A 25,803-nucleotide genomic window follows, 5' to 3' on the forward strand; every position below is an offset into this window, starting at 1 on the left:
TGTGCATTACATTGAGCCGAAGGAGACAGGACACGGGGCGCGGTCGTCCCCCCTGGGGCAGATTCGCAGGGTGTCCCCTCCTGTCCCATTCTCTCCGCGTCCCTCTGAAGCCGTCTGCTGTGTGGAGGATGACAGCCTCGCTGCACAGGGACAACTTCATTTCACTTGTGAAGCAAGTGCTCTGAGCCTCTGTCACCTCCATAATATGTGAAATTATCTATATTCTACTTCTTCAAAAGGGGGTTTGAGGTAACAGGTGTTTAAAATGTCTGCTGGAACTTCTTCCTATTAAGTGACAAAGCTGACAAGAGTGAGGCATGTCCAGTCACTGACGTGCCTCCCGAGGCCTGACACTGCTGTCACCCCTCAGGGCCGAGCAGCCCGAGGCAGTTCACTCAGCAAACCCGCCTTAGTCTACACTGACCCCGATTCACACGGCACCAGGCGCCCCGAGGACACAGAGGCCACAGCACTGCGGGTGACTCAGGCCACGGGAAGGGTGAGTGTGTCAGGAATGACACAGAGCAGGCCTGGCTGGTGTGGCTCAGCGGGTCGGAGTGTCGCCCTGCACATCAGAAGGCGGCGGGTTTGATTCCTGCTCAGGGCACAAACCTGGGTTGCGGGTTCCATCCCCAATCGGGGCAAATACTGGAGGCAACTGATTGATGTTTCCCTCTTCCTCCCTCCCTTCCTCTCTCTAGGATCAATCAAAATAAGGAAAAGAACAGCAGGCTTTGAATATATAAAAAATAAAAAAGAATGATGCAAAGTTCTATAGGGACTCAGAGGAGAGGGGTGTTCCGATTAGGTTTATTACCAAAGACTTTCTGGAGTTTCATTTACAGTGGAGCTTAAAGAATTGTAGGACTGGAGAGATGGTCGGTGAGCACGTCAGTCCAGGCTGAGAAAATTGGAAAAGAGGCACAGAAGTTATGAAAGGTAATTTGTGTTTGAGGAATGGTCAGCAGTCTCCTTTGATTGGACAATGAAATAAATTGAGTGCTTCGTAAGGCTAGATCTTTCAAACACTTTATAGGAATTATTTAGGAGGAAACTGGCTTGGAGAGGTAATTTTTCAAGCTATTTACCTGGTTAGAAAATGGTAAAGCAGGACTTGGACTCCAGCAGTTTGGCTCAAGAGCCTGACTGTATAATGATTAGATCAGAGCTGCCTTCAAGGAAATGTGTGAAATAAAGTGAAAGTTAGATTTGGTGTGGACTCTAGATGGCGATGACCATGATGAATGGCGGCCTAAGACGTCTCAGCTTCATTTGAAAGTCATGGGGATCTTTAAGTTTTGAGGTCAGGAAAAGAAAGAATTTGAAGAGAGTTTAAAAAAGTATCAATAGGTAGCAGTTTACAAAATGGATTTGAAGGTTAAATTAAGAGCCAGTGGAGGGGAGTCAGTAATTGGCTGGAGTGGCCCAGGCAGGCTCTCACCTAGACACAGGGTCAGTGGGACAGAGGGGACTGAGGGGATGCTCTGATGGCAGCCGCAGGGGGGGTGATCATGTTCTTCCTGATACTACATCGTCACAGATAATTAAAACACGTCTACATTTTTTGTATTCAGGCCATGAAATTTTAATTAGTATTATTAATTAAATTGACTTGACAAAATCCCCTATATGTTATAATATTATAAATAAAAGGAAGCTGGTAGAGATCAGGCATAGCAAAGTCCTGACCTGATGTTCCTCCTTGACACTTTCTTCATTTCCTTCTATTTTCCTTCCATTCTTTCTCCCCTCCTCCCTCCCTCCCCCCGCTCCTTCCTCCCTCGCTCCTGGGACCCTCCCCCTCCTCCCTTCTTCCCTTTGTTTTTCTCTGCTTCTGTCTATTATTCTTTCTGGCTGGCAACACAGCAGAAAACTATAGTGATATATAATAGCCATTATCTTACACACAACTTTTTCAAGTTTCAGTAGCAAAAAATGCATTATTTTAAGTACAGGAAAATTGCCTACAACTGCAGTACAGGCAGGCCTGTCCACAGAAACACTTGGCAAGAACCTTTGTTTGTTTTTTGCATATATGTCTGCTTATCACCTTCAACTGAAATAGAAAAATGCTTAGAACAGTGCCTGGTACAAAACAAGTACAACAAGTGTAAGTAAAGTTTTACAAAAGAATATAATGTAAATACATGGAAAACAGTTTGTACAGAATCACATCAACTCTTCATGTTCTTGCGTTCACAATGTCTTCCGTCTTGTCCTCTGTCATCAGATGTATATTGTCCCATCTCTTCTCTTTTGAAGCCAGTTTCTTGTGAGAGTTCATTCTTTTCTAAAAGGGGTTGTTTCTAAAACATTAAAGAAAATATATTGGTTAACATCAAATTACTACTTAGAAATGCAAAACAAATATTTATAATATGATAGTACATTGGAAATGAACAGTATTTCCTGTCTTGTGACTTGTAAGGTTACTCTGAGTACAAATTTGGGAGAGCAGTAAGTAAGGGATAAATCCCAATTATGGTCAAACTTGATGAATACATATATTTAACATGTAGTAACACAATTTACTTCACTGCACATATTTGGGGAACTAGTCCAGTTTCAGATGAGAAAGGGTCTCTTAATCCACAGCTGTCCCGGGAAGCCAAGGGAATTTCTAAATCATCTTCAACTGGAGGATTTCTGAATAAACATAATATAATACATGAAATGTGACTTCTGTCTGTGAATCTCTGGACTAATATTGATCTTCGATGCACCAGAAAGGATGTAATTGCACAGAGCAAGAACCCCAGAACTCCTCAGAGGAATCCCCAGTGTACTCAGCAAGAGAATGGATCAGTGCATGCGTGTGAAAAAAACTACCCAAGGCCACGGACAGGATTGTCCGAGAGGATTAGGGAGAACAGCGCCCCTCCCCTGCCTATCATGTCCTTTCTCAACAGCCACTCTGGGAAATGCCACTCACGGTGCACTGGGTAGAGCAGTAAATGGGCCTTGCCTCAGGACCGGGAATAAGGAGCCCCAGATTGAACATGCTTCTGGCTCCATCTAACAGGTTTTAAAAAGCAAGACCTATAACAATCAAACTGTTTCTAAATAAATTATCTACATCCAAGGAAAAAGCTAAAGACATTTATAAGAACATAAAAATACTCAGCACCCAAAAAGTAAAATTCATGGTATCTGGCAGCCAATCCAAGACTACTAAGCATATCAAGAAGCAGGGAAATATGACCCATAAAATGAGTAAATTGATCAAAAATGACCCAGAAATGACACAAATGTTAGAATTAAAAAAAAGAACATTAACTTAACATATTCATATCCCACATATTTGCAAGTCAAAGAAGAGACATAAAAGATATAAAAAGGACCTAAATAAATTCTTAAATGTGTGAGACAGTAATACAATGGATACATTAACAGCCTAGTAGACAATTCAAAAGAAGACATTAATTAATGTTTGTTGAGGAACAGAAACCATCCAAGAGAAAAAGAGAAAGAGTAAAAAATTAAAAAAGGAAGAGAGTCTCAGGGAGATGGGGGACAGCATCAAGGAGCCTAATATGTCTGTAGAAAGGAGGGACAAAGACGTATTTGATAATGTTTATTATCACAGCTTCTATTCTACACTATACTGGAGGTTCTAGTCCACGCTATCAGGCAAGAAAAGAAATACAAAAAAGATGAGAATTTGAAAAGAAAAAATAAAACTACCTCTGTTTACAGACAATATGATCACCTGTGTAGAATATCAATTGTTATCTGAAAAAAGACTACTAGAACTAAATAAATATTTCTAATAACCCAGAATATAAGATGAATATAATATTGGTTTTCTATAACATCTAATTTGGAAAAAATACAAATAATAATAGTGAAAATTATGAAATACCTAGGGATGAATACATCAAAAAGATGTGTAAGACTTGTACACTACAAACTCATAACATCGATAAGAAAAGTTAAGGATACCTAATAAATGGAGACACACATTCGGTTCATGAGTTGGAAAACTCAGTATTATCAAGAGATCAACTGATTCCAAACTAATCTACTGAGTCAACACATTTCCAGTGAAACTGTCGGGAAGATTTCCTGTTAGAAATTGACAAGCAGATTCTAAAATTCGTATGTCTATGTTAAAGGGCTTAGATTAGGAATAACAACTTAAAAGAAGAACAGCCCTAGCCAGTTTGGTTCAGTGGTCAGAGCACTGGCTCAAGGACTGAAGGGTTCCGGGTTCGATTCCGGCCAAGGGCACGTTCCTTGGGTGAGGCTCAATCCCTGGCCCTGTCGGGGTGTGTGTGGGAGGCAACCGATCAACGTGTCTCTCCAACATCAATGTTTCTTCCTCTCTCTCGCTCCCCTTCCACGCTCTCTCAAAAGGAGTGGAAAAAATATCCTCAGGTGAGGATTAAAAAAAAGCAATCTACGAAACAGCCTCTGAGGCATAACAACATGAGCTTATTTATTTATTGGAATACATGAACATTCATAGAAATATTGTGTGTGTGTGTGTGTGTGTGTGTGTGTGTGTATACCAGTAAGTTAATAGGGTGGCACTGGAATTACAAGCTATTTTTCTCTTAAACAGATTTAGACTCTAGCATGGCTGGGGTGGCTCAGTGGTTGAGCATTGACCTAGGATCCATGAGATCGGGGTTCCTTCTCCTTCAGGGCACATGCCTGTGTTGCAGCCACGATCCCAAGTAAGGGGCCTGCAGGAGGCAGCCGATCAATGACTCTCTCATCATTGACGTTTCTATTTCTCTCTCCCTCTTTTTCCTCTTTCTGAAATCAATACAAATATATCTTATAAAAAAACAAAAAGAAAAACAAAAAGCAGATTGAGACTTTAAATCATAAAATATTATATATTACTGAAAATTAAAAGCACTTACTCCAAAATTAACTGGTGGTAACAACTGAGAACTTTTCCCAAGAAATTCTGATTGTAAGAAAAAAATCATTTATATAATTTATTTTTCGATAGGGATTGGAAGTATAGTTTATGGTGTGAGAAAAATTCAAAAGTAGTTGCATCAAATAATAGTGCAATACTTTTTATATTACAGTCAAAATATAATAATGACAGATCTATAGTAAAAATTTCCCTAACTTTCAGCTTCGTATAACGCAGATCTTTGGGGAAGCTGATCCATCGCCGTCCTGTGTAGTGTACTTTCAAAAATCAAAACCAGCAGAAGCTTCTCTAACAGCCGAGATCAGAGGCGAAGGGAAACCTACCTTCTCGGCGCCCTCTCCTCTGCTTCTGCGCCGCTGTCCCTCTGTCCCAGCTTCTCTTTCCGCATCTTCTGTGGCCTTTGCCAGAAGCAGCATCTCGTGCCGTCCATCCCTAGAGAGCACAGTGTCACTGTCACTGGTGTTTACAAGAAGCCTCTGCAGTGTTTCCACCACCAAGCAGGTCAGAGCAAGTCAGGACCTGACAGAAACCGGGTCCCGGGTAATGAGAGTCGCCCTGGCTTTCGGACGGGCGGCTCCCTCCTGCCCTCCGCCTGGGGATGCAGCCTGGTTCTCTCTGCAGGGTGATTTTTACTAAACCTAAACTGAAAAAGTCTCCTCCTCACACTGAGGGCTGTAGGGGTTAAATGGTGTCTGTAACTTTCACAATCGTCTCCTTAAGAGCAGACACTGGCTCATACATATAGTTTGTGGTATGAGTCTCAGTATTTTATGTAACAACTTGTATATTATAGCTGTGAAGAAAGATTCATGTGGGTAAATTATTTACACCTGAAATGACATCAAGAACTATGATAGACAGCTAAAATTATTTATAAATTAAACACTGCTCACAATTTTTCTCTTATATTTTAAATGTATCACCCTGGCCAGTTTGCCTCAGCGTCAGCCTGTGGACTAAAGGGTCCCGGGTTCAATTCCAGCCAAGGACACGCAGCTCGGGTGCAGGCTTGATCCCCGGCCCCAGTCGGGGCTGGTGTGGGAGGCAACCAGTCAGTGTGTCTCTCTCACATCCATGTTTATGTTTCTGTTTCTCCCCACCCCCACCCCCTTCCACTCTGAAAAGTAATGGAAAAAATATCCTCCAGTGAGGATAAGACACACACACACACACACACACACACACTTGAAATGTCCCTCTCACCTCTTCAGTTTTTCTACAAAGACTGTTTCCTTCCTGTGTGTCCTGCTGTCGTCGGTCTTCTCTGTCCATCCACAGTGGCCGCTGCTCCTCTGCTGGGAGCTCAGGTTGGTGTAATTTCCTGCTCATCGTGTCCAAGTATCTGAATAAAAGCGCGAATGCAAGTGAAGGTGAGTTGGGTGCTTCCCTTCTAGTGGCATCAGCTGCTTTGATGTGCCCGACCCCCTCCTTGCTCACTTTTTATTTCTTGAACTACAGGAATTTCAGTTTTTCTCTCAGTTTTGCTCATGGACTTGTAAGCCAGCTCTCCCCATATTCTGTTACACAGGTCTCCCCACCATGCCAGCTGCTCTTATGGCCAAAACAATGGTAAAATGTGGAGCAGATTCTTTCAAAACATTTTGCACAGTAATTATTCATAACTGACTAGGCTTAGGGATATGAGTTTGCAAAGCAGGCTGCAATTACTGAAAACTGATTTCAGATCTAGAAAGAAAAACCAGATCTGAATTTCCTAAGAAAAAGATGTATCTTGGGCCCCTGCATCTTCCAAGGCCTCGATTAAATCTTCCATGTGTAGGCCGGGTCTCTGGGATGTCAACACGCTTAAGGAACTACCACAAATGAGCCCATGGAAGACAGAAGTCAGGCTGTGCAGCCCCGCCCCTCAGTGGATTAGAAGATTGCTTTCCTTTCCTATTTTCAGCCTTCCCCCTCTCGCCTCTCCCCTGAAAAGAGCCATAATGGAAAACACCCTGGTAAAATGAAGCCAAGCAGACATGGTTTTGAATCCTAACTCTGTGATGCTAGTTCATTTTTCCTTGTGTTTAAAATTTTCTCCACTATGAAAGAGGGAAAATACTGCCATCCTTTCAAGAAAATTTCTGTGAAGATATGTGTAAAGAACATACCTGATTGCTTCATGGAAACAGGTCCTCAATAAACAGTATCTGTTCAGTTTAAAAGCCTACAACATTTTCCCCAAATTGCCAACATCTAGCACGTCTGTGTTTACCAATCACATTTTAGAAGTTGTTATGCATAAAATAATATGGACTTAATTTTTTTACCTTTGATCATATTTTGATAATTACATGTAAAATAATATTAAGTGATCTTCTTTCTTCTCTGCCTAATCTTTCAAGAGCTCCTCACTACAGCTAATATAAAATCCAAATTCATTACCATGGCATTGAAAACAGCAACAGGATCTGTTTTCTGACTCTCTACAACCTAATGTCACGTCCACTAGAAACCTTTACACTCACTCAGGACAGAGAAACATTAAGCTAAAATTATTTTTCACTATAATGATGAAAAAGCTTTTACTGTTATACAAAGTGTAGTTTGATAGTTAATTTAGGAATTTAAATGATTTAAGTACACATTTACAAATTATTTTTTTAATTTGAAAACAGATTAAAACTCAGGCATAGAAATGTAAACACCTTTCCCCACTATGAAGAGATTTAAATGGCAATGTGTCCACATGGTAAGTATTTTCAGGGTTTCAATGTTACTTACTAAATTATTCCATGAAATCACTCAAAGACAAGCTCTTCCACAGCCAAGTCAGCTTTACATAAAAGACACTTTTTAGCAGCACACATGGCAAGTAAGTGACACAAGATACACACAGCAGGCTGCAAACACCTTTAAGCAATCAAAAATTTCCTCTTTTCTTATTCCCTTAAAATCCTCACTTTACTTTCAATTTTATTATAATATAAATTTATATTTCAACATCTTACTTAGGAGGATTATAATTAAATGAACAGAATACTGAGAGTATTGCCGGGCGATTTAATAACAAACACTTCTTGTCAATTCAGTCATGCTACGAAATTTTATAAAATATGAGAAAATACTGGCAATCATGGAGCTTCACACATTATTGTAATGTGTCCTGCACTTTTAAATAATCTATCAAGCCATAGATCCAAGGTAAAATCATTATACCTAATCTTTCTCTTTGTAATATAAATCTTTAGGTTTAATGCTTAATTATTCAACAAATGTGTATAAAAAGTCATAGTCCTTTGAAACTACATGGGTTCAATGACAGCTTTGTTGACTCAGTAATTCATATAACTGCTGAGAAGTTTTCAGTAACTTATTTAGATTATGTTTATTAATATGGTACAATTATAAATTTGAAAAAAACCCAAGTAAATCAAAGAGCATTTAAGTCAAAGGTAATGCTTAGTTAGCACTTCTCTAAGTGCCAGGCCCCTTCCCAAGTGCTCTACAGGTCTCACCTCACTTAATCCTCATAACCACCCTGTCAGTCCTCATTTTGCACAAGAGGAAACTGAGGCACAGAGAAGAATCCTGTCAAGTGCACAAAGCAATAAATAGAGCTGAGATTTCAACCCAGAGAGTGCTGGCTCCCAAAGTTAGTCTTTAATGATAAATCAAAATACCTACTCCAATTTATCACCACGAACAATTTCATACGTGTTTATATACATTTGTAAAGCAAATCTTACTACTTTCAAATATTAACTCTCACTAGGGAAAGAAAATGACTCAGTAAGCATTAAAAATTTTTGATTTACAATTTAAAAGGTCACAGTACTCTAGACTTTCAAAGTCTAGTTTTAATTTTGTGTGGGAAACAATCTGAAATTGAACTTGAGGATTCATTACTGCAAACAAGTGCATTACTGGAAGCCAAAACCATACACACCACACAAGCCAATGAAATGAGTGTTTGTGCAGAATGTAGTATTCACAATGGGGAAAACTTCAGGATCAAATAAAAATTCTATCTAACCTTTTCCAAGTTATACTAGTTTTTCTGTGCCTGATTAATTAAATAATTTTACTGGCATACATTACAAAAGTTGACATAAATATAGTAATTTAGAGAAAGGAGGGAACCTAAATAAAAAGCTTGGCAGGCAGGATGCTGGAACATATAAAACATGAAAAAAAGAACACAGCTGGGAAAGAGGGAGAAAGAGGTCAAATAGATTGTTACCTGGAAAAAAATTTCAATGTAAGTTCATTTAACTTGTCAACATGTAAGGTAAATTCTCACATTTTCAGCTAAGAAAACTTTTCAAATTTATACAATTATAAAACACAAACTTAAAATATGGTATTATTTATATCCACTTTTAAAATAAGGCGAAGTAAATTGGAAAATTACTAAGGTATATTTTTCGGAGGGGAATTCAATAGAGTATGCCCACCAATTACTGGAGAACCAAAGTTAAGGTATTACGAGGCCATGGAACCTATCATGACGGAATGTACAGCACAGTCTGCAGTAAGTCCGCAGTATATTCCAAGATACAAAGAAAAAATGTTACAGAAAAACCTAACTATTTCCTTACATTTTAATACAGACTGGCTTTAAGCACCTAATCTTTAAAAGAAATTTTAATTTGTTCAGCTATTCCTGCTAAAAGTTTGATAATCTTAGTGAACTAGTAAACATACTTACATGCAACCCAGTAAAACCTAGAAAATATTTAAAACAATATTAATGACATTTTTGACTATCGTCCTTGTGAATATTTCCCACTCATTTCCTTCTACTGTATTACCAACTCTAAAAATGGTAAATTTTCTGAAAGCTTATACTTGAAAATCCTGAAAAAGAGGTGTGATTGAACTGTTCTCATTTTATAATTTCTTCCTTGCCAATGTGCTGCTCCTACAATTTGCCACTGTAACTGCAGAGGCAGGAGAGGAGATTCTGACGTCACAGACACATTTTAGCTCAAGGAGGAAACAGGGCATCATAGACAGTCCCACAGGGAAAGCGAGATGAATATTACAGACAGTCAGAATTCACTTTCTAGAAATCAGTTGGCTAATTTCTCTAAAAATAATTTCCAGAGATGATAGGCAATGGAATCCATTATACTTAGAATAAGTCACTTATTCAATATAAGCCCTTGGAACTACCGATTACCAAAGGCCACCTGCCAGCAAGATAGTTCCTAAAAAGACAAAGAGAACAGCCACTCTTTTCCTCTAGCTTCTGTACCACCAGAAATCTCCATTTTACTAGTTCATTCTGGCAGTTTGTAGGCCAATTACATAAGAATATTCAAAGGATAAAGGCCACAGAATATGTGATTTTCATAATGAGAGGAGTTGTTACTTGATTTCTTTTAAAGAGGAATCTTTCCCTTGGCCAGTTGGCTCACTTGTTGGAGTGTCGCAGGTTCAGATCCTGATCTGGCATATCCCCAGGTTTGGGTTTGATCCCTGGTCTCCGGGCCTGTAAGGGAGGCAACCGGTAGATATTTCTCTCCCACATCTATGTTTCTCTCTCTCCCTCTCCTTTCCTCTCCCTCGAACATCAATTTTTTAAAAAGTGAAGTCTTCAAAGTCTAAAAAACTGAAATTAAAACTCATAATTAAAATTACTTTAAAGTAATTCATATACACTAACAATGTCTAAAAAGTTCAGGAGGAAAGGAAATAACACATAATGAAAAAAAAGTGCCCATTTTGAACTAGGGAGCAACAAAAAATATTTAAGAAATTTCTGATGTCCAAAAAGGCCCTCACCCCAATATCAAAGTAAACATTAAAGCATTTGTAACTATAGTATATAGAAAGAGGTACTTTAAGCTTTCTAAATGGGAACATCAAAGCTCAAAAGAGAACACTATGTAGGTGGTAAACAAGAAATTTTGAAAAGTTTAAGATACAAATTTCCCATTTCTCCAAAAATTGAAAGCAAAAATAAACAAATGTAATATCCTCTAGTAGTTAAAATAATCAAAAGGGAAATGAAAAATACTAAGGCTCATGGATTAAGCTTAGGCTAAGAGAGTTCCTCATGATGTTGAAAATCTTCATTTCTGTTTTAAGAGGAAATACTAAACTTACTGGAAGAGGCACCTTGGTATTTCCACAGCCCTTGTTACTGTAGATGAGAAGCTGACTATGTTAATTCCCCTCATTTCTCCCCTAAAAGGAAATCACTTAGCTGGGTTTGAGCAGGAGCGGTGACATTTCTCCATTCGTGGCACATGGGGGGCTCACCATGTCCCAGCCCCTCACTCCTCATTTAGGATAAGATGGCACTGGCCCGCTGCGCAGCACTAATGTTATCGCAGCTGCGGGATTTTCTTACAGCCGCCCTGCACAGGTTTTTGTTTTCACAATATCTGGAAATGGCCTAGGAGCAGAAATCAAAGAGAGCGCAGATACGTTAGAAATCACAGAGTTGCAGCCTGAGCACAGAAAGCACCACCGCTGAGCCGCACATGCCGCCTCCTCAGGCAGATGACAGCTCCTGCCCTTGGGGGGCTGCGGTCTCCGCGGCCAAGCCCTTGGGCTTCTCCTTTAAGCTAATTCACTAGGTGAGTCTCTTAGGGACTGTGATTAGATGGCCAGAGGAAAGGGGGACGGAGGATTTATTTTAAAGTTTGGGTTTTCTCAATGGTGTCTAAGGCGTGACAGGCTCCTAACAACACTATCACCTGTTGCCTGCGCACTTGGTCCCTTAAATATAATAAACACACGGGGGAAAATCAGTGTTACTCAGCTACTTAAATTCTACCCAGTCTTTATTAGCTATTATCTGCTCTAAGCAAATTTAAATGAGACAGGCTTCTGCTGTACTTTCCTGAAAGTAGGAAAGATCTAATGATTGAAGCACCACAAGGTACTGTTTCACTTGCAAGTTAATTATGGTAGAAACACCCCATTTCCTAAAGTGCGATCGAAGTCCCACAGAAAGTGTCCATTTTAAACGTGTCCATTTCAGTTGTAATTTTCTTGTATCACGAAAGGTCATAAGCCATAAATATGAGTTTGTTCCATATCCTTTACCATTTCCATTAAAAGCCCGTGTACTTTCTACTCTGAGTATTTGAAACACATATTCCACAATTAATACAGGTCCCTCAGGTGAGCTTGTCTAACAAACTCACGGGACTGAACTGTGACACATACAGAAAAGGCATGAACTTGCAAACTGAGTTAAGATGGTAAGTAGGTTATGTTTGTAGATATGATTAGTGATTCGATTGTAAGAAATTATTCATGTATGGTTACAAAAAAGAACACAGTTTCAAAAAAACCATCAAAGATTAAATTTGATTTAAAATACTCTGAATCATAGTTACAGAAAACATAATTTTCTTATACAGTGGGATTCTTCCTATCAGCCATAAAAGATACTGGAAATATGTGAAAGAGTTAATAAGTCTTCTTCACCCTGGTAGTTGAAAAAGCTTTTCATTGTCCTACATAATCTGATTTACCCACAGATGGTGTCTGGTGTCTGGTGGAAACCCCACTCTGTGACTCCGCAGCCTTACCTCCAGGGTCTGTGCTCTTTCTTTTCGCAGACAAGCAAATTCATTAGGCAATTTGTGGTCACTTGCTAGGGACCGAAGGTCAAAATAATATTTGGCATAGACACTGGCAGAGACATTCAGACGAAACCGGAGTAGAAATAAATACTGCGTCTCCAGCTCATTTCTGAGGAAGAAGGAAAACACAAAACCCACACGGGGCGGGTCAGTCCCGGGCCGCCCGCAGGCCCCATCTCAGCCCGAGGCTGCTCTGACTTAGTTATGAGACAGCAGAGGCCCCGCTGCGCTAACGCTCAGACAGCACCCAGGGCACAGGGACTCGGGGCCCTTCCGCACCCCAGCACTTTGAGGTTGGGACAAGGGGGAGGAGGGGACGTCCCCCTGAGCCCTGTGCTGCTGGCCCGGGCTCGTTCCCCAGAGTCCCGGCAGCGCAGCTGGAGGCTCCCGCTCCTCCCCGCGCACAGGCCCCGCTGCGGTGCAGGCGGCAGGAGCTGCGGGGGCTGTTTCTCAGCTCTGAGACCCTGCGGGCTTTCTCACCAGGCCTGTGCCAGGAAGGGGCTCATGAAAGGAGAGATGTGCCAACACAGGAGTGGGCACATGGCCATGGCAGCAAACGGAGCCACTGAGGGCTGCCACTATTATCTTAGAGGGTCAACTCTTGAGGCAACAAGGATTCACCTCTAGTAAATAAATAAATAAAGATGCCACACTCAGTGGGAAAGGGAAACCCTCCCCGCCCCCAGTGCACGGGGCTAATGTCAAAGGGCATATGCAAGTTTCTGTTCACCTGAACCTTACTGGGGAGAGAAACTGTCACTATCACAGAACTGGATGCACTTTTAAAACTTTGGAAGGCAGAAGATTACAGATCGATGTCTTGGCTGGACTAAGCCCACCTTATGATATGGCTTCTGAGAGAGCACTAGAGTCAAACTCCAACAGTGTTCCCCATGCTGGGGATGAGATCCCGAAATGTTCAGCCTGCCCTGCCCCTTCCCAGAACAGCAGGGGAACGTTCCCAGGTGAGGTGCGTTCAATAAAGCAGGAAAGGAAACTTGGGAGCAGTCCCTTTGCTATGTGACCATATAGCTGTCACTTGCCAAGAAGTTAAATAAATATAAAATTACAGTAAATTGTACTACTTCACAGTCATCCCTTGATAGTCATTAATAAAATTATAAATACCTCAACAAACATAAGAGAAGCTTTTCAAACATATTTGCTTTCCTAGTTTTAAAGCTTTAATATTTTATCCATTGGATAGGTCAGGAAAAGCTTAATGTTCTCCGGTATGGAGAACAGTCAGAATATGAGCGGAAATCAGGTTTTCCTCACTTGTTACACTTCAAACCTAACTCAACCTACTTCCAAATTTAATTTCCTGTTCAAATGGACACAAGTCTATAGAAATGTAAACCAGGTAATATTCTGATAATTAGATAAACAATACTTACTACAGGAATAGATGCACTTTACTGTCCCATTTACATTTTCATCACAACTGCACATTAATTGTGACGTTTAGCACCTTCCTAGGGTCACCATGCCTGTTAACAGGGATTAATCATGAAGCAAAGCGTGATGCCTACAGATCATGCAGCGTCTGGTTTTTTGTTTGTTGTTTTTTTAGTTTTCCAATGGCTACATGGCTGAAGGGCAGGCTATTCACAGGCACAGCAAATTGTCTGAGTAGCAGCTGCTCAGTTCAACTTATTTTTTGAAGGAAAATCATATATATATATTTTTTTACTTTTTTTTTTTACTTTTAAATTTTATTTTTGTTTAAAATATTACAGATGTCCCTGGAAAATCATATTCTAAAAAGACACATTGATGTTGGAAAGTTTTAAGAAAAAGCTGATAGACACCAATTTTTCAGTTTAGACTCCAAGGAGATCACTACCAATAGGAGACAACACCAGGTGGATGATACCAATGTACATGAAACAAGGTTATAGTGTCTTCCAGTTACCAAAGATCATAAACAAAAGCAGTCTATTATAAACATAGCTCCTGGGGTTTCTCTGTTCATACTCAAAAACCATTCTCTACAACTGGTCTGTACCTAGACACTGCAGCCATTTCCCCAGAAGCTCACATCGATGACACCTCACACATTTCCCTGCAGGTTCTCTGATGTTATAACTAGAACCAGAGCCGCACCAGCTGAGTCGCAGGTTTTTAGAAAACTTCAGCTGCCACCATGGTGGAGCTAGTGTTCATGAGCACAAATTATCCTTCCCTTGAGGGACCAGATGGAAGACTGATGACAGTGGTGTCAAAGTCACTTTAGCTTCTGCAACTTCCCCCCCAAAAGTAATTCCATTGGTTTCAAATTTATTATTTACTGTCATACCCTTTGCTAAGATCACTACCAGCAAGGTCACTCTGACTACTCAGTTTACATGATTATCAAAGTCTGCTTTTCTACCAAAAGTCACGTTGAAAGCTACTGATAATCCCTGGCCCCTTCTCTTCATCACAACTATTCTCACTTTAGTTTTCAATATGCACTTTGGTCATTCTGAAAGGGTCTTCTCTAGAGTAACAAGCAAAGGTAACAGAAACAAATTCTGGCTACTGCCCACCATCATCTCAATTTCCTATGATGTTAAATATAATCTAGAAGGGTCCTTTCACATTTTCTTAAATGCCACCCACAAACACATTTTTCAAAATTGTTATGAAATTTATTGAGGTCATACTGGTTAATCAAATTACATATATTTTAAGCATACAATTCTCTGATATATCATCTGTATATAGCATTGTGTGCAGACCACCCAAAGTCAAATCTTTTTTCATCACCAGATATTGGACCCCCTTTACACAAAGACATTTTCACTGTCAGGTAGGCACTTTGTCTGCTGGAAACACCTTTTGGGCTCATCCTGCCTACCGCATTCAGGGCCCTTCACAGCAGCTCTGGTGGCCCGATCAAAACTCCTTGTGATGTTTGGGGTTCCACTCCCATCTCTGCATGCCAGCTCTGAGGAGCACCCTCATGGGTAACCCATGGCCTCCCACAAAGCACTGCTGTGGTTGCTGAGTGCCCCTGAAAATTCTCAAACAGGGTGGGCACTGGGAGAGGCCAGTGATGTTTCTCTAACTGCCTGAGAGGTAGGAACTTCCTAAATCATCAGATCTATTTTTAAACATGTGAAATGCTCATTAAAGAGCAGGAGAGAGCACAGGTATCTGAAACCTATATACGTGGCTAATCTTCTATCATGGTTTCTTTAACAACAGAACTTTAGATAAAAGGAGGAAAAGACCAGTAAATGCAAATATACAATGTGTGACTCAGGTTTAAGCTAGAACACGCTCAATAGTCTAGTGGCGCTAAGGCCATAACAGTGGCCAAAAATTTACTTCAAAGGCCAGATGTATGCCCCTTAAACACGGGCTGGAGACAACAGAAAAATGTTGAGTGGGATCCAAAATGGTGGTAGAGTAGGTAAAAGTTACCCTCACTCCTCCCAGGACAAAAATGGAACTACAACTAAAGTATAGAGCAATCAAGTTGAATAACCAATAGAAGACTAGCTGAACAGAAGTCTTATGACCAAGGATTTATGAAGAAGCCACATCGTCAGGCTTCTGGTAGGAAGGGCAGAGATTGAAAAAGGCTGGGCCCGGCTCCCACGTGCACTGGCCAAGCACCCAGAGGGCTATCTCAGCTACAAAGGTCTCCTCTTAAAAGCACAGGGTCTCAGCCCCACACCCAGCTCCCCAGCCCAGAGCACCAGAGCCAGGAAAAGGAGCCCACATAACATCTGGCTATGAAAATCATCAGGGATCTGTCTTCCAGGGAGAGACAGGAGTCTCATAGAAACCCAGGCACCCTCTTAAAGAGCCAGCACACAAAATCTTGTTTATGGTCACTTACCCTAAGCACAAACAAAACACGGTGTCTCAGTGCAGACTAGTGAAAAGAAACTGGGATGTGTGGCTCTGGGGAAAGAGCTAAGGGACAGCTGCCAGGATCTCTGTGCTGAGTCCCTCTCCCCCACTGCCCACAGACATCATCTTTCTTCGTTGAGGACTCTTATGACATCAGCCTGAGAGAATGCATAACCCCACCCTCCGACTCTCTGTCCTCTCATTCTGCAGAGCTCATATCCAACAGAAAATTCAGCTACCTGGGTCCAGGGTGTAGGGGTCTGGGCAGATTCAGGGTGTGTCAGAGACTGAGTTGTATGGCTTTGGTTCAGGGGCCTTTTCCTCCCATCCCCATTCCTTAGAGCTTAACAAGTGCCACCCCAGCCTCATAAGAGATGCACTAGCTCCACCTTCTGGAATCCTAACAGCCCTGCCGTGTTGCGCTGGGGATCTCCAGGAGGTCCCGGCTGAATCAAGGACAGACTGAATTGCGTAGCTTCAAGTCAGGGGCCAATTTTCCCTCTCATGTTCAACTGCTGCAGAACCATCCCTTCAAACCACCAAATCTTGGTTTGTTTGGGCCTGAGAAACTCTGTTGGTTCACCCTACATGACTCTCTGAGACACCGTTCCACCAAAAATGTCTATGTGCACCCAGCATTTGTCAACTGGCCTTGATGTACCCTGGGAATTTTTTTCTGAGTGGCCTGAGACTCAGCACTGGCACCAAGTATGAATTTGTATCAGTCTGATGAACACCATTTGCCCCTCCCTGATGACTCACTGAGACCCTAACTCAAGTAACTTGGTACTGCCAGAAGCTCTTTTAGTGACTGAGCTTAACAGGCACCCTCCAAGTGGAGGCAGGTAAAGGTGGATTGTGAAGTGCCTTGGGCCTTTGGCTGACCTACACCAAAGCTCACTGCTGGTGGGAGGTGGCCTTGATGAGCAGCTTGGCCCTTCCCATGCACTCCCAGTCAAAGCAAGGGCAGCAGCAAACTGTGACTCACTTTATAGCTCCAAGATGATTGCCCAGGGCCAGTCACAGGCAGAGTCTGACACTGACCTGCACTGAGTCAATCCCAAAAGGCCTCAAAGCCAATATACCCAGTGGCAAGATTGAGAAAGCATCAGAACAGGAAGCAATCAGCTCCATAAGCAGCACATCCAAAGGGAGATCTCAGGAAGCAAAGAGCCTGCTGAGGTGAATTTTGCTTCATGTGGAAGCTCCTGCACAGCAGCTCATACACTGTGGTCAAGGTCAATCCTCACAGTCAATCAGCCTGAGGATCAATCCGACACATAGATGGGCCAACAGCAATGATGACTAAACTACAACAGAAGGGCTTACCTATCTCACACAAGAAACATTCCTGGAGCACCAGTTAATGTGATTCCAGAGTGTGCCATGGGTGCCACAGGATACCTACTAGATAAGGCCACCCTACCAAGGCAGAGAGGTAGTCAAAATGGGGAGACAAAGAAACAAACACAGAAACAAACACAGAGAGGTAGTCAAAATGGGGAGACAAAGAAACATGCCTCAAATGAAAGAACAGAAGGAATCTTCAGAAAAATAATTAAATAAAATGAAATCAAGCAATCTACCAGATACAGAGTTCAAAACAATGGTTATAAGGATGCTCAAGAAACTTGGTGAGAACTTCAACAGCATGAAAAAGAACCTAGAAATCATAAAATAGAACTACTCAGGCCCTGGTCAGTGTTGCTCAGTGTTTAGAGCATCACCGTGAGCACCGAAGGGTCATGGGTTTGATTCCTGGTCAAAGGCACATACCTGGGTTGCTGGTTCACACTCTGCCCCCAGTCTGTGTGCATGCAAGAGGCACCCAGTCGATGTGTCTCTCTCACATCGATGATCCTCTCTCTCTCCACCTTTCTCCCTCCCTTCCTCTATTCTACTCTCTCTGAAAAGCAATGGAAGAATATCCTCAGGTGACGATAACAAACAAACAAACAAAGAACCAGTCAAAAGGAAGAATATCTGAAATGAAGAGTACACTTTAAAGAATAAACAGTAGTTTACATGAAGTAGAGGACTCAATTAGTGATTTGGAAACCAGGCAGAAGAAAATAAACAGAACAGCAAAAAGAAAACAAAATTGTAAAAAATGAGGATAGTTTAAGGGACATCTGGGACAACATGCAGTATAACAATATCAGCATCATAGGGATCCCAGAATGAAAAAAAAGAGACCATGTGAGCATGTAATTAAGATCTTATTTGAAGAAATAATGACTATAAATTTCCCTAACCTGGTGAAGGAAAAAGACACCGAAGTCCAGGAAGTGCAGAGAGTCCCAAACAAGATGAGCCCAAAGAGGCTCACACTAAGATAAATCACAATTAAAGTGGCAAAGATTAAAGACAAAGAGAGAACCTTCAAAGAAGCAAGAGAAAAGCAATTAGTTACCTAAATGCTAGCTCCCAAAAGAATGCAACTGATTTTTTTTTTTTACTGTTAAAGCCTTCCTTTTTATCTTTTAATTTTATCTTTATTGTTTAAAGTATTATAGATGTCTCTTCCCTCCCCTTAGACCCCTTCCACTCTACACCCACCCCGTCCCCAAACTTTTACTGCACTATTTTCTGTGTCCATGTATTGTGCATATATGCCTATAAGTTCTTTGCTTAATCTCTTCCAAAACTCCCCCTTTCCCTCTGATACACATCAGTCTGTTGCATGCTTCACTGACTAAAATTATGGAATGCTGCACAAATTTGCAGGTCATCCTTGTGCACGGGCCATGCTAATATCTAGTAAGTGAGCACTGTAACTGATTTCTCAACAGAAACATTTCAGGCCAGAGGCACAGGCAGGACATATTTAAAGTGATGAAAAGAGAGGATCTACAAGCAAGACTACTCTACCCACCAAGACTATCATTTAAAATTGAAAAAGAAATAAAGAGCTTCCTAGACAAGAAAAAGCTAAAGCAGTTCATTAATACCAAAACAGAACTACAGGAAAAGTAAAGGATCTTCTTTAAGAATATAAAAGGAAAAACATATACATAGTTAGAAGGAATGAAATGGTATTAAATACATATCGATGAATCATCACTTTAAATGTCAATTACTTGAATGCTCGAATCAAAAGACAAAAGGTAGCTGACTGAATAAGAATAGAAGACATATATATTCTGTCTACATGAGACCCAACTAAGATGAAAGAAACATGGAGACTGAAAGTAAACGGATGGTAAAAGATATTTCATGCAAATGGGAAAAAAAGCTGGGGTACCAATACGTATATCTGACAAAATAGACTTTAAAAAAGAGGTTATAATAAGAGATAAAAAGGACACTACACAGTGATAAAGGGATCAATCCAACAAGAGGATATAACCCTTGTAAACATTTATGCACAAATATAGGAGCACCTAAATATATAAAGCAGCTACAGAATCCACAGTAATTCAGTCATAGGAGTACATTTTAACATCCCAATTGACATAAATAGATAGGCCTTTCAGAAAGAAAATCAACAAGGAAACACCCATCTTAAATGACACACGAGACCATATGGATTCAATGGATATTTTCAGAGAATTTATCCTCAAAGAAGCACAATATACTTCAAGTGCACAGAGAATATTTTCTAAAATAAACTGCATGTTAGGACACAAAACAAGTTTCAATAAATTTATGGAAACTGAAATCATATCAAGCATCTTCTCTGATTAATTTTTAGTGTATAATACTAAAAGTTAATTACAAAATAAACTGAAAAACACACAAACACATGGAGACTGAATAACATCTAACTGCCCTGCTGGGTTGCTCATTTGGTTGGAGCATAGTCCCATACACCAAAAGCTTGAGGGTTCGATTCTCTATGAGGACACATACCTAGGTTGTAGATTCGATCCCTGGTGTGGGCACGTATGGGAGGCAGCTGATCAAGGTTCCTCTCTCTCTCTAAGAATCAATAAATACATATCTTCAAGTGAAGATTTAAAAAAATTAAGTAGCATTTAACTAAACAATCAATGGGTTAACAATTAGATCAAAAAAGAAATCGAAAGGTACCTTGAGACAAATGAAAATGAAAACACAACAACCCAAAATATATTAAATACACCAAAAGCAGTTCTAAGATGGAAATTCATATACCAGTATTCCTCAAGAAATAAGAAAAATTTTAGTAAACTATCTAACATTATGCCTAAAAGAATGACAAAAAGAATAACAAACAATGCCCAAATTGAGTAGAAGGAAGAAAATAATAAGACCATAGTGGAAATAAACAAATAAAAATTTTAAAAATCATAGAAAAGATCAATAAACTAAGATCTGGTTTTCTTTGAAAAAATAAGCAAGATGATAAACCTTTAGCCAGATTCATCAAGAGAGAAAGGACTCAAATAAATAAAAGCAGGAATGAAAGAGTAGGAACTGACACCAAAGAAATACAAAGGATTATCAGAAAAGATTATGAACAAGTATATTCCAACAAATTAGATAATCTAGAAGAGATAGATAAATTCCTAGAAATATACAATCTTCTAAAGCTGTACAAAAAAGAAATAGAAAATCTGAATAGACTGATTACAGCTAATGAAATAGAAGCTGTAATAATTAAAATAAAAAACAAAACTTCCAACAAATAAAAGTTCTGGACATGATGTCACAGGTAAATTTTACCAGATATTCAAAGAAGAACTGACACCAATCCTTCTCAAACTATTCCAAAAAATTCAAGACGATGGAAAACTCCCAAGCTTATTTTATGAGGCCAACATTATCCTAATTCCAAAACCAGATAAATACACTAAAAAGAAAGAAAATTATACTATACTATCCCTGATGAACATAGATATAGAAATCTTGAAAAAATATTAGCAAACTGAATTCAGCAATACATTAAAAAGATCATACACCATGATTAAGTGAACTTTATTCCTAGGATACAAAGTCTGTCTAATATCTGCAAAACAATTTACATGACACACATAAATATGAACAAAACGAAAGGTAAAACTATATGGTCATATCAAGAGATGCAGAAAAAAATTTCACGAATTCCATAACCCATGTATGATAACAACTCTCAGCTAAGTATGAACAGATGGAACATATCACAATATAATAAAGGCCACATATAACAAACACACAGCTAACATCACACTCAATGAAGAAAAACTGCAATAGTTTCCCTTAAGATCAGAACCAGGACAGGGATGTCCACCTTCACCACTCTTATTCAACATAGTACTGGAAGTCCTAGCCAGAGCCATCAGACAGTAAGAAAAAGTAAAAGTCCACAAAATTGGAATGGAATAAGTAACTGTCATAATTTCCTAATGACATGTTACTATGTATAGAAAAGCCTAAAGATTACACCAAAAAACCTACCAGAACTGACAAATGAATTCAGTAAAGTAGCAAGATACAAGATAAATATCCAGAAATCAGTTGCACTTTTATATGCCAATAATGAACTATCAAAAAGGCAAACTACAAAACAATGGCATATATAATTGCAACAAAAAATACCTAAGAATAAATGTAACCAAGGAGGTAAAAAGACCTCTATACTTGGAAAATTACAAGACACTCAAGAAAGAAGGTGAAGAAGATACAAATAAATGGAAGCACATACCATGCTCATGGATAGAAAGAATTAACATATTTAAAATGTCTATACTACACAAAGCAATCTACAGATTCAATTAAATTCCTATCAATATAACAAAGATGTATTTTACAGAAGTAGAACAAATAAGCCAAAATTTTATATGGAACAACAAAAGACCCTGAATATTCAGAGCAATTGAGAGAAAAACAAACAAGGTTGGAGGTATCATGCAACCTGATTTCAAACTATACTACAAGTGTATAGTAATCAAAACAGCATGGTAACGGCATAAAAACAAACCTATAGATCGATAGAACAGAATGGAAAGCACAGAAAGAAACCCACACCTATATGGTAAATTAACACTTGACAACGGAGGAGAGATCAGTCAATGGAGTAAAGTCAGTCAACTCAATAAATGGTGTTGGGTAAATTAGACAGATACTTCCAAAAAATGAAAGTAGACCACCTCCTTACACCATATACAAGAATAAACTCAAAATGAATTATTAACTTAAATTTAAGATTCAAAAGCATAAATCTCCTAGAAGAAAACAGGCAGTAAAACCTGGAACATTTCTCTTAGTAATATTATTTTGCTAATAGATTACCTAAGCAAGTGAAACAAAAGAAAAAATAAACAAATGGACTACATCAAGCAAAAAAGTTTTAACACAGCAAAAGAAAACATCAACAAAATAAAAAGACCACCTACTGATGGGAAGGCATATTTGACAATGATATATCTGGTAAGGGGGTTATTATTCACAATTTATAAAAAACATATATAACTCAACAGGAAAAATAAAAACAATCCAAATAAAAATGGACAGGGAACCTGAAGAGACACTTCTCTAAAGAGGACACACTGATGGACAACAGACATATAAAAAGATGCTCAACATCACTAATCGTCAGAGAGACGCAAATTAAACCACAATGAGATATCCCCCCACACCTGTCAGAATGTCCATCACCAATAAACCAACAAACAGCAAGTGTTGAGGAGATGTGGGGAAAAGGGAACACTGCACACTTTTTGTGGGAAGGCAGATTGGTGCGGTCATTTTGGAAAACATTATGGAGTTTCTTCAAGAAATTACAAAGGGAACTGCTTTATGACTCAGTGATTCCACTTCTGGGTATGTATCTGAAGAAACCCAAAACTTGAATTCAAAACAATCTATGCCCTCTGTGTTCACTGCAGTATTATTTACAATCCTCAAGCTGTGGAAGCAACTCAAGTGCCCATCAATACATGAGTGGATGAAAAAGCAATGGCATATTCCTCAGCCATGAAAAGAAATCTTTCCATAGAGTGAAATCTTACCATGTGTGAGAGCATGGATGGACCTAGAGGGGATTATGCTAAGTGGAATAAGTCAGTCAGAGGAATACAAATACCACATCATTTCACTTTGCAAATCATATGATTTTCTAACCGTGATGCTGTACACCTGAGACTAATACAAAATAATATTGCATGTAAACTCTTACTGGAAAAAAGAATAAATAAGTAAAAATGAAAAAGAGGGGAAGAAAAAGACTGGAACTGGTAGACTGCTTTCAGAAAGCCATGAAGATATTAATAGCACTGCTGTTTTAGGATGTTAGCTTGTGAAATATTTGCAAATAAATGTCAGAAAATTACATTTCAAATTATCACGAAGATTATTAAAACAATAGCACATGAAGGCCTACTGATTAGTGAGGACTATGAATTGTTATAGCAAATGTGGATAGAAAAATGAATGTACTTGTATGCCTCATTCAGTTCTCTGCACAATGGAACCTTTAAAAATATTTCTTAATATGTAAACATTATGGGGGCAAAAGAGGTATTGGAAAATGGTGAGAAAGGTCACCAAAACCTTGCAAACTCACATGTCCTTGAGTGTGATGCCCTGGTGGATTTGGCAGAAGCGATAATTCCGTACAACCCAGTCGCGCAGATACTTGGCAGCAAGAAGAATGGCTCCCAGAACAATTCTCCTCCAGTTCGTGGGGCAAATGTCGATCTCAGCATAAACTGTAAGTCTTTCTAAGTAAATCTGCAGAAGTAGAACACTCGTCTTTGATGCTAGTTCAGTTTAAGTGCTGCGGTAAGAACTGTTAGGAATGACAGATTTCATCTGTTTTTGACACGCCTTTTACTCTTAGGTTCTACAGAGGCTGCTGGGCCAGCCAAAGCCAGAGGCCAAGTCACAGCTGCAAATCAAATACTTCTGTTGTCTACTTTGCCCATGTGAATTCTCAGCCCACTTTTTGGTCACAGGAATGAATGGACACCTTGGCAAAGGGCTTCCTGAAGAAATGTTATTACCATCCCACTTGTAAAGGGCAGCACACCCAGGCCCGGCGCAGATGCTTCAGTGCCTGCCATGTGCACTGCTTCATGCCTGGCTGGTAGTTATGGGGCGATTTTACAGAGCACTTGAATATGTAAATCCCTGGTAACACTGAGCACATTTGTATCTTCTTTACACAGTGACTACTCCTTTTGTGGCACAAGCAGAAGATAAAACCTGGTCGTCAAGAGAGCCCCCCAGTGGCTGCTGTGGGTGCAGCAGGACGGGCAGGACAGACAGGAGCGCTTGAGGCAGGTCCGAGCAGCTGTCAAGTATTCCTGGACTTAGTGTCCTTGAAAGAAACACACACGCACACAAAGAACAGTCCTGTTATATCCCCCAAGCTTCACATCTCCATTATCATTTCATGAAATTCATCTCTTTCTGACACAACCAGAAGCTTAGTCAATTCTATTGGTTTCAGGTGGGAACAGAGCTGCCAGTGTCTCTCCCTGGTCCTCCTCTAAACCTGCCAGGTAGCTGGCGAGGTTTCAGGATTTCTTTCACATATTCGATGTCTATTCCACAAAGAACTGGGTGAAGTTAACAGCTAAATAAAGGCTATAGAGGCAACCGGTCCCTTGTTACCCCAAAGGATGCTTTGCAGAAGAGCATGTGTGCCATTTGACAAAAAGAAGAAAGTCCCCCTTTAAAGAGTATGTTTACTGTCTGAGGTTATCAGATTGACAGCTCAGATTTACCAAAGGTATTGAAACTCAACTGTATTTAAAAAAACAAATGGTTATTGAACATTATGTGTTCTTAGTGAAAGTTTCCAACAATCTTCCAAAACTCAGGGCTGTCAGGTATTTTAATAATGAACCTCCTTACAAAGTTCACCTTTCTACTTTATGGGAATAATTAGAGGCACTTACACAATGTTGGCAATCTCTCAACTTCCCATCACCTTCACTGGCAGATGTGCTATGTGCCACTATTCATTCATCTATACCACTTGCCCTCCTGTGTCAGTGGAATTGAGATTTCTCTTCTCACTGAAACTCTTCTATCAGAGACGTCGATCCCATCCCACTTTTGAAGAACAACTCCCACAATTGCCTCTCTCTGACAAATCCTCTGTCCTCCGGAGACTGCCCTCAATGTGAATGTGTTTATGTTGTTCCCCTCCCACCCCCTGCAACCCCAAGACTGCTTCCTCACATTGTTCACAGGAAATGCCCTGATGAGGCTTCTCATCTCCCATTCTCTCCTCAACCCACTTTAGTCTGCCCCTGGCACTGACACTCTACTGAAAGCATTATTGCTAAGGCCATGGGTGCCTTCAGGCATACAAACCGGAGCTCTTCATCCCCCCTCCCCAAGCACTCCCTAACATCATATAGGGCACTGTCACTGGTCTAGGTCCTTGGCCAAAAACTTCCAATTGAGTTACCCTGCTCCAATCAGTCAGCAATTCTTATCATCTCCACCTGTCATTGGAAATCAGGCTGCTATCTCTTCTATTTGTCACTTCTCACCTGTGTCACTGTTATTTCCTCTTGACTTCTTGGTCTCCACTCAGACTCCCAGCTACAGTCTCTTCTCCCCAAAAGTAGCCAGGACGGCCTCTAACTAAGAGCACTTGTC

The 25,803-nt window shown here is 40.0% G+C and overlaps 1 protein-coding gene across 1 annotated transcript in view; it reads right to left on the reverse strand.

The window, feature by feature from the left end:
* Positions 1-1,566: 1,566 nt before the first annotated feature.
* LOC308557948 (cyclin-Y-like protein 1) overlaps positions 1,567-25,803 on the reverse strand; it is a 132,424-nt gene continuing 108,187 nt past the window's right edge. The window contains exons 8-11 of the mRNA XM_081138858.1: positions 23,753-23,919; positions 6,098-6,236; positions 5,218-5,326; positions 1,567-2,306 (exon numbers count right to left, since the gene is read on the reverse strand). Coding sequence (XP_080994984.1) covers positions 2,281-2,306; positions 5,218-5,326; positions 6,098-6,236; positions 23,753-23,919 — 441 coding nt within the window. The 3' untranslated portion in view covers positions 1,567-2,280. The remainder of the gene's footprint in view (positions 2,307-5,217; positions 5,327-6,097; positions 6,237-23,752; positions 23,920-25,803) is intronic.

The sequence above is a fragment of the Miniopterus schreibersii genome (assembly GCF_964146895.1).
Source record: "Miniopterus schreibersii genome assembly, chromosome: 1".
Taxonomy (NCBI): domain Eukaryota; kingdom Metazoa; phylum Chordata; class Mammalia; order Chiroptera; family Miniopteridae; genus Miniopterus; species Miniopterus schreibersii.